Source organism: Prionailurus viverrinus, chromosome B3 (genome assembly GCF_022837055.1).
Source record: "Prionailurus viverrinus isolate Anna chromosome B3, UM_Priviv_1.0, whole genome shotgun sequence".
NCBI classification, from domain to species: Eukaryota; Metazoa; Chordata; class Mammalia; order Carnivora; family Felidae; genus Prionailurus; species Prionailurus viverrinus.
In genome coordinates, this window is record NC_062566.1 from 142,075,803 (window position 1) to 142,084,455 (window position 8,653).

The following is an 8,653-nucleotide window of genomic DNA, read 5'->3' on the forward strand; positions in this document are numbered from 1 at the left end:
GGGAGTGGGAGCTGAGAGCTAGAGGGACCTGGCTCCCAGTGGCCGTGGAGCCCACCCCGTCTCCCCGCCACCAACCCCTAAACCTGGTTAGTGGGAGAGAGAAGGGGACAATCAGGCCTCCTCGCGTCTCTGTGGCCGGCAGCAAGCCTGACCGATACCCAAGCCTGTGACTAGAGAGTGCCTCCCCCGGGAGGGGCAGATTTTCTCTGGAGGTGAAAGTTTGCAGGCCCTCACCCCACCCCCCCCACCCCCGGCTGGCTCACCCAGCTCCAGATGTCTGCGGGGGGTGCAGAGGGAGGTACTCAGGACAAAGAGGAAGTGGCCAGAAGGGGAAGCAGCAGCTACAGAGAGGAGGCAGGTGGGCCGGGTGGAGGCCGCCGGAACCCGCCCGCCCTCACAGAGCTGGGGGCCCGCAGTCTGCTGCTGGAGCAGGATGAACGCCAAGGCAGGAGCCCCAGGGGTAAGTGCCAGCCGCGCCACGGCCAGGCGGGAGAGCCAGGCGGAGGGCCCTGGAAGCAGGCTGCCAGCAGCCCTGGGCCCGGGGGTCTCCAGGCCTCCCCACCTCCCCCTCCGGCCTGTGCAGCCGGGAGAAGCAGGGCCTCGGGGCGTCCCGGCCAGCGGACGGCAGGCCCTCTCCCCTGCCCGGGCCAGGCAGCCTCGTCCCACGCTCTGCGCCCTGCAGGGCAGGAAGTCCACGCCTCCAGCCATGACCTCTGACACCTGCAGGGTCCCAGGGCTGCCTGTCGCGGAGCGGGGGGTGCTTGGAGCTGCCCCGCAGGGTCTCCCCGCCCACTGTGGTAGCGGGTCACCCTCTGCCCAGCCCTGGACGTGAGGTCGCCAGCGCTGCAGTGGCCCAGGGCCGCCCTGCATGGCCGGCCTCCCAGTGGTTGTTCCCAGTGGCCGAGAGGAGATGATGTGCTCCGGGCATCAGTGGCCGGGGCGGGGGGTGGGGCGGTGCCTGCGACAGCTCCAAGTCCCGGATGGGGGCCCTAGGGCTCTGAGCTGCCCTCTGCCTGGGACACCTAGGGGACAGGCCCTTTTCCGTGTGGTGCATCCGGGGAGGGTGTGCAGGGATGTCCCTGGTGCCACCTTGGCCCCGTCCCCAGCCCGGACTTCACACCGACTGCCTCTCCTGAGAGTGAAGGCCTGGTCGCGGACCCGGATCCCCCAGGTTGGGGGTGGGGGTGGTAGGGGCAGCCCCTGAGCTCAGCTCGGCCAGGTGGAGGGGGCACCTCGACGCCCCGAGCTCCCCTCCGGGGGACTCTGGCAGGCCGTGGTGTCGGACCTCCGTGGCTCTGCCTGAGGCCCTGTTCTGGCTTCTGGGGGTCCCCACCGCCCCCTCACGTTCCGGGCCCGGCTGAAAGCAGAAGTGACTCCGGGACTCGGCACACATGTGGCTGAAAGAAGGAACCGAGATTCAGACACCGACACCCCCTGAGAGGGAAACAGAGGGGAAAACAGCCCGAGGGCCGGGTCCCAGGCGCAGACGGACACGCGCACGCGCCTGCTCTTCAGCCTCCGCACAGAGACCACCACCTGAAGGCCAGGCCCCCCAGGGGGAGGGCAGCGGGGCGCCGCCTTGGGCAGGAAGGGGGAGGCCTCTGTGGGGGCCCCAGCTGCCCGGGCACCGCGGGGCCATTCCAGGCGGGGCTGGAGCTCCCGGTGACACCACAGCCCATGGGACGGAGGCCAGTGCGGTGGAACTGGGGGCCCAGGGGAGGGGGCCCTGAAGCCCGGCCGAGCCCCGGGCCAGACCAGCAGGGGGCTCTGCACCTGCGCGCCTCCCTGTCTCCGGGGGGGGGGGGGGGCCTGGGGGACAGCATGGGGTCACAGAGCACGCCCCAGGCCCCCTGATCCCCGGCACAGTGGGCTTGGGCCCTGCTCACTGCCACCCTCGCCAACCCCTTGCCTGTTGGTCCCCACCCCGCCGCAGGCCTGGTCCTCTCGGGGGGCCCCGGAGGGGCCACGTCAGCCCAGGCCATCTTGGGACCCCACAGTGATGCCCTTCTCCCCTTCAGGTTCCGGGAGCGCTGGCTGTGCTGTGGCTCGGTGCCATGACCCTGGTCTACCTCCTGTGGCAAGGGCACCTGTCCCCCACCTGGGGCCAGCTGCACCCCGAGGAAGGGCCCACCAGGCCCCGGGGCCACGGCTCCAGCCCGGCCCAGGAGCCCCTGCCAGGGGGGCCTCGGCAGCAGCAGCAGGACTCCTGCCGGTGAGTGGGCTTCTCGGCTCCCCACCCCGTCCCCCCGCCCCCGCCCCCTGCCCCGGGGTGGCGCCCCTGCTCCCACCTGCCCGCGCTTCCTGCGCAGCCCAGCCCGCACACTCACCACCTCCGGTCCAGCCCTTCCCCGGGGCCATCTTGGGCCGCCACCGGTAGGCGGCCCAGACCCAAAGCCCTGCTCAGGCCCACAGCCCTCCAGCGGCTCAGGTGTGCCCCGCCCAGTCTGGTGGCACCCCTGCACGCACCCTCGGCCTGGGCGGGGCCCCACGTTGGCAGCGGCCCCTCCGGCTCGGCCGGCCGGCGGGGACGGAGGTAGACGGAGGGGACGCTGGCCCCTGTGCCCCTCCTGCAGGCTTGTCCTTGTGGAAAGCATCCCGCAGGACCTGCCCTCCGCGGCCGGCAGCCTGTCTGCCCAGCCCCTCGCCCAGGCCTGGTCGCAGCTGCTGGACGCCGCCCAGGAGAGCATCCACGTGGCCTCCTTCTACTGGTCCCTCACGGGGCCTGACATCGGGGTCAACGACTCGTCTTCCCGGCCGGTACGACCCGGGCCCGGCCCGCCCCCTCCGGGCACGTGTCTCTGCTCTGAGCCGTGGGTGTGCAGGGCGGGCTCCTGGGGAAAGGTCTGGGTCCCTCCGGCTCGGCGGGGGTCACCCTCACGGCCGGCCTGGCCCCGCAGGGAGAGGCCCTTCTGAGCAAGCTGCAGCAGCGGCTGGCCAGGAACGTCTCCCTGGCCGTGGCCACCAGCAGCCCGTCGCTGGCAAGGAAGTCCACTGACCTGCGGGTGCTGGCAGCCCAAGGTAGGCGGCCGCCCGGCCTGGGCCTCTGCGCCCAGGGACAAAGGGAGAGGCCGGGAAAGGCCGGCCCTGCTCCCATCGGTCGCCAGGAGGGCGGGCGGCCAGGGCAGGGGGGTCATTTTCCACGGGGCGGAGCGCGGGGTGAGGGTGGGGCTCGGGCGGGCAGCTCAGCCAGGGAGCAAGCGGCCGTGGGCGCAATCCGTGCAAACCTGGGCTCCGGACTTGGGCTGCCCGGAGAGATCCCGGGCCGGTCAACGCCTCCATTTCCCCACCTGTAAAGTGGAGGCGCTGATGGCATCGGCTGAGGACCGATGTGAGGGTCCACACGTCGACCCGACGTACAGGGCTGAGAGCCAGCCTCGCCACAGCGCCCCGAACTCTCGGCCAGGTGCCCAGGTGCGGTACGTGCCCCTGCGGAAGCTCACCGGCGGCGTCTTGCATTCCAAATTCTGGGTCGTGGACGCACGGCACGTCTACTTGGGCAGTGCCAACATGGACTGGCGCTCCCTGACACAGGTGGGTCCGGAGCCCAGCGCGGGGAGACCACCCGGAGCTTGTCTGCCGCCCACACTCCCGGGGGCTCGGCCTGACGTCCCCTGCAGCTCATCATCAAGCGGGGCCCCGCAGGGAGTCGCCAGAGCCGGGTCAGTAGGCAGGGGCCTCGGCGGCCGCTGACTCACACTGGGCGACACCACGGCACCCCGGGGAAGGCCGTGCCAGTCACTTACACGGACACCTGCGGACCACGTCGAAACCCAGTGCAAGGACGGGGGTGGCAAGGACAGCTGCGTCTGTGGCCGGACCGTGACACGAAGAACGATTTTACGCATTTCCTGGTTTTTTTGCGAGACGCGTGTGTCGCTCTGATTACTAGAACCCAGTGCGCGAGAAGAGCCGGGAGCCCTGGGCCCCCCCACCTCATCGCCTCCCCCGAGCACGCTGTCCGTCGTGGCTCCTGTGGGTGACGCTGCCTGGACCCGCTGCCAGTGGGGGGGGTGGCTGCGCTCTGCCTGGGGGGCCACACGCGCGCACGCGCTCACCTCGGGGCCGCCTCCCGCAGCCGCTGCCCTGTCCCTGCAGGTGAAGGAGCTCGGCGTCATCATCTACAACTGCAGCCGCCTGGCCCGGGACCTGGAGAAGACCTTCCAGACCTACTGGGTGCTGGGGGCGCCGAAGGCCGTCCTCCCCAGAGCCTGGCCTCGGAACCTCTCGTCCCACATCAACCGCTTCCAGCCCCTCCGGGACCGCTTTGAGGGGGTGCCCACCACTGCCTACTTCTCGGTGAGAGGGGCTGAGGAGCCGGCCAGACCCCCAGGGAGGTCTGGGGCAGGTCCTTGGGGCACCAGTCTGGGGGGCCGGGGAGGGGAGGGACCCAGCTGCAGGGGAGGATGCCAGTCATCACCGTCCATGGGAGACAGGCAGCCTGGGAGGTGGCAGGGCGCTCTGGGGTCCTGGGGGGGGGGGGCTCCAAGCACACTGCTGGGTGGGCTCGAGGGGCCTCGGCTTGGGACCAGGGAGGGTGGGGGAGGAGGAGACCCAGCATGGGGCCCCGGAAGGCCTGCACGGTGGGGGGGCGGGGCCCTGTTCCAGGAAGTCGGGCCGACCTGGCCCCGGGTGGGCGGGGAGGCCTGCCGGCTTCCAGGCTCTCCCGCCAAGACTGGGGGCCGCCCCGAGTCTCCCCCCCTCTCCAGGCAGCACCTCTCGGTTTCCTCCAGGTTCCCAAACGCTGGGGCGGGGCGGGGGGTGGGGCGCACGCTAGGGTCACAGGTCCAGAAAGCGCGCGGCTCGGAGCCCGCCGGCCGTGCCCTCAGGGACCCCCTCCCCAAACAGGCATCGCCTCCTCCGCTCTGCCCGCACGGCCGCACCGGGGACCTGGAGGCGCTGCTGGCGGTGATGGGGGGCGCCCAGGAGTTCATCTACGCCTCCGTGATGGAGTACTTTCCCACCACGCGCTTCAGCCGCCCTGCCAGGTGGGTCCGGGTGGGAGCCCGCGGCCCTGCAGGGTGGGGGCCCCTCCGCTGCCGTTCCCCGTCCCGCGGGGGCCCCTGCCCGCCCACGGCTGGCAGGCAGGGACCCCGCCGGCCCGAGACCCCGACCCTGCCTCCCCCAGGTACTGGCCGGTGCTGGACACCGCGCTGCGGACAGCGGCCTTCAACAGGGGCGTGCGCGTGCGTCTGCTGGTCAGCTGCTGGCTGCACACAGACCCCAGGATGTTCCCCGGCCTGCGGTCCCTGCAGGCTCTCAGCGACCCCGAGGCCGGCGTCTCCGTGGACGTGGTGGGCACCCACTCCCTGCGCGGGACGGGACGCGGGGGGCGGGGCGGCCCCGCCCCTTCCTGACCCGCCCCCTCTCCGTTCCTCAAAGAAAGTCTTCATTGTGCCTGTGAGGAACCACTCCAACATCCCGTTCAGCAGGGTGAACCACAGCAAGTTCATGGTCACAGAGAAGGCGGCCTACATAGGTGAGCAGCGAGGGCGGTGGGCTCGGGCCCCGGCGTCCCCGGGCCCTCGAGCCTTTCAGGGGCCAACTGTACGGGACGCGGGGGCCACATAAACCCACAGAAGGGGGCCATGGCCCTCGAGCGTGGCCGGGCCGGGGTGCCCAAGGCGACACTGCCCTTCTGTCCAGCGGGGGCCCCTCAGGGCCGAGGGCTAGGGTGCCCGGCGGGGCTCCGAGGACCAGGCGGCCAGCCCCGCTGCCACCCGGCCCCACGGGCAGGTGGTGAGTCCTGAGTACAGGGTTGTCAGAGCCCTGAGTCCCACCCGTCCCAGGAGGCTGTGGGTGGAGCCTCACACACGAGGGGCCCTTGCCCCACCCCCAGCCGCACCTGAGGGGACGCCAGCGGCCATGCACACCTGTCCCCGAAGCTGTGGCTGAGCCACACGCCTGGGCCAGGCGGCAGAGTCCCTGTGCGAGCCCGGTCGTCAGGGACTCTTCCCCACCCCACCCCCCACAGGCACCTCCAACTGGTCGGAAGATTACTTCAGCAGCACCTCAGGGGTAGGCCTGGTGGTCAGCCAGAGGGCCTCCCGCGCTCGGCCGGGGGTGCCCACCGTGCAGGAGCAGTTACGGCACCTATTCGAACGGGACTGGGATTCCCCCTATGCCGTGGGCCTGGACGGACAAGCCCAGGGTCAGGACTGCGCTTGGCAGGGTTGAGGTCCAGCCACACCTGATTCCCTGGCCCCATGGCTCCCGGTGGCCTGTCCCCACCCTCACAAGCCCTGCTCAGGGCCAGGACTTCCCAACTCCTGGCAGGTGCAAACTGTTTGCCAGCCCTCAGCTCTCTGAACCATCCCCTCGTAAACCTCACCTCCTGCAGAGAGCCCTCCGGGATGCGCCCCCCTGATCTGAGAGCCACAGTCCCCACCCACAAGGGGGGTTGCTTCAGAGGCCCCCTGCACCTCCCTGCCTCTCTGTGTGAGTCCCACATGGGCTGCACCCCCTCCTGCTGCTCCCAGGTCGGAGTTCAGCACCCCCGGCCCTGTGAGGGTCCACACGGCTGCCGGGTGAAGCTGCTGTCTGCCCGTGTGCCATGAGAGCCGCTGACTCTCGCTGCCGTCCGGTCCCTGCCCACAGGAACCAGGGGACGGGGCAGAGGCAGGTGCCTGGACAGGGGGACCCAGGACTGTGAGGGCGGGTCTCGGAGAGGCGAGGTGGGCGCCTGGGCCCGTGGGGTGGTCCTGGTGCGTAGGGGGTCCAGGACTCCGGGCAGCGTCCAGAGAACCTGGTTTTGAGCAGGGGGCGGGGGCAGGGTGGGGACCTGGATACACGCGGGCTGGAGCCCCCTGTCCTGGGAGCTGCCCTGCAGAGCGGAGGCCGACACTGCAGAGGCAGGGTCTGAATCCCGTCGGACACCTCCCTCGGCTCCCAGCCTCCTGCTGGACCAGAGGCCTGTCTCCAGGCACCCCGGCCTCCGTCACCTCCTGGCTTCTGGCCAAGGCTTTGGAGCCCACCTGGCCCATGGAGACCCTGTGGCTGCCCTAGGCTGGCGCTTGGGGCTGGCTCAGTGGTCCAAGGGACCTAAGGGAGTGGATAGCAGATCCTCCTCTCCCCACATCTTGGGGCTCCTCCTCCCTGCCTCGCCCGGTCCCCTCTGCCCTGGAGAGAGCCAGATGGGCTGGGGTGGGGCACCTTATGCATCCGTGTCCTCGTTGGTGAAGAGGGTCCCCCAACCCAGCCCGCCTCCCCGCCCAGCCCCGCACGGGTCCGGAGGGGGTGCCTGGGGGCCACGTGGCCCTGCAAGGCGTCCAGGGCCTCTGGGAGCTGGTCTGCGTGTGGGCCGCACTTGACCCAGCCAAGCCCCAGCGGCTGCCCAGCCTCCCACCCCGGGCTCACGTGCCGCACGGCAGCTCCCCTCGGGAGCAGACACCATCCGAGACCCGCTCTGCTCTCCACGGCTGCCGGTGTGGGTTTGCCCTCTGCTTCCTGTGTGTCTCAGAGCGCGTGGCCTGTCCCCAGGCTCTGTGCCCCAGGCCACGCTGGGATGACGGGTCCAGGGGCCCGGTGGCCATCAGCCAGCGGAAGTGGTGGTCACACCTCGGTGGCAGGCTTGAAGGCCTGCGCCAAAGCAGACCCCACGGGAGACCCAGCTTGACGAGCCTCAAGAGACGCCCCGGGGGGCCTTGATGCGGCTGCTTCTGGGGGGGGGCGGTGGACACACTCTAAAATGTCCCCCACGTCCCCACCTCCCGGAACCCACAATCCCGTGTGATCCCCTCCGCTTGGGGGTGAGGAACCTTGCCTTCGCCTGTAGCCAATAGAATGTGCGGCGGTGACCGTGCGACGCAAGCTTGTGCCGGCGTCTTGCTGGGAGTCTGTTCATTGCGGGCGTGAAGAAGCAAACCGCGAGGCCGGGGCGGCAGGGCGCTGACGGTGCCCCGGACACACGGAGCTGCCCCACTGAACGGTGCCAGCCACGAGAGCCCAGCCCCGGCTCGCAGCCTGTGGGGCCCTGAGCAGAGGACCCAGCTGAGCTGTGCTCGGACCCCCGACCCACAGGGAGGGACCGGGAGGTCTTAAATGCACATTGTCTTCGGCGGCCGGTCTGTTGGAGCACGGGGACGCGGCCCGGGTGGGTCCACGCAGCATCGAGGCACCGTCGGGAGACTCTGCGGCCCCTCCTGCCTCCGGCGCCAGGGCCCCGGGGCCTCGGGTCTTGACCCCAGCTTCAGGGGAGGCGAGAACCCCGTGGAGTCAGGCAGACCCCCACGGCGGGGTCCCCAGGAGGGCCGCACTCACCGTGTCTGCAGGACGGATGGGAGAGGGGGGCTGCCGGTGCCTGGACGGTGGGATGGCCTCACTGGACCTTTGGGACAAAGACCCCGCCGACCTCCTTCTCCGTCCTCATTCACGAACTGCCCAGAGGCCTCGTGCCCACTTGCCATAATTTCACATCCCCTGGCCTCGGTGGCTCGCCCGGCCCGCCACAGGGAAAGGCCCGCGTGCGCGGGGGCGAGGGGGAGCGCCCCAGCCCCGCTCCTCCCTGCCAGGGCGGCCCCGCGTGGGGGGCTCCCAGCCCACCTCTTCGCTGCTGCACCCTCCCCTCAGCCCGAGAGCAGCCCTTCCCCTCAGGTGGCGGGTCTCCGGGAGCCAGCAGGGGCCAGGAGGGAGGGGAGAGCGGGCGGGTGCCCTGGGC

At 71.0% G+C, this 8,653-nt stretch overlaps 1 protein-coding gene across 2 annotated transcripts; it reads left to right on the forward strand.

Moving 5' to 3' along the window:
* The first annotated feature begins 319 nt into the window (after window positions 1-319).
* PLD4 (phospholipase D family member 4) lies at window positions 320-7,811 on the forward strand. Of its 2 annotated transcripts, none has more exons than XM_047863680.1 (10): window positions 320-460; window positions 2,019-2,212; window positions 2,574-2,757; window positions 2,898-3,018; window positions 3,404-3,531; window positions 4,096-4,296; window positions 4,846-4,985; window positions 5,126-5,291; window positions 5,380-5,476; window positions 5,972-7,811. In XM_047863680.1, the coding sequence occupies exons 1-10, from the start codon at window positions 434-436 to the stop codon at window positions 6,172-6,174; spliced, it is 1,461 nt and encodes a 486-aa protein (XP_047719636.1). In that variant the 5' UTR covers window positions 320-433; the 3' UTR covers window positions 6,175-7,811. The 2 variants fall into 2 exon arrangements, with proteins under 2 accessions (XP_047719636.1, XP_047719635.1); XM_047863679.1 differs by having other exon boundaries at window positions 348-460; window positions 1,368-2,212; window positions 3,296-3,531.
* Window positions 7,812-8,653: the final 842 nt, after the last annotated feature.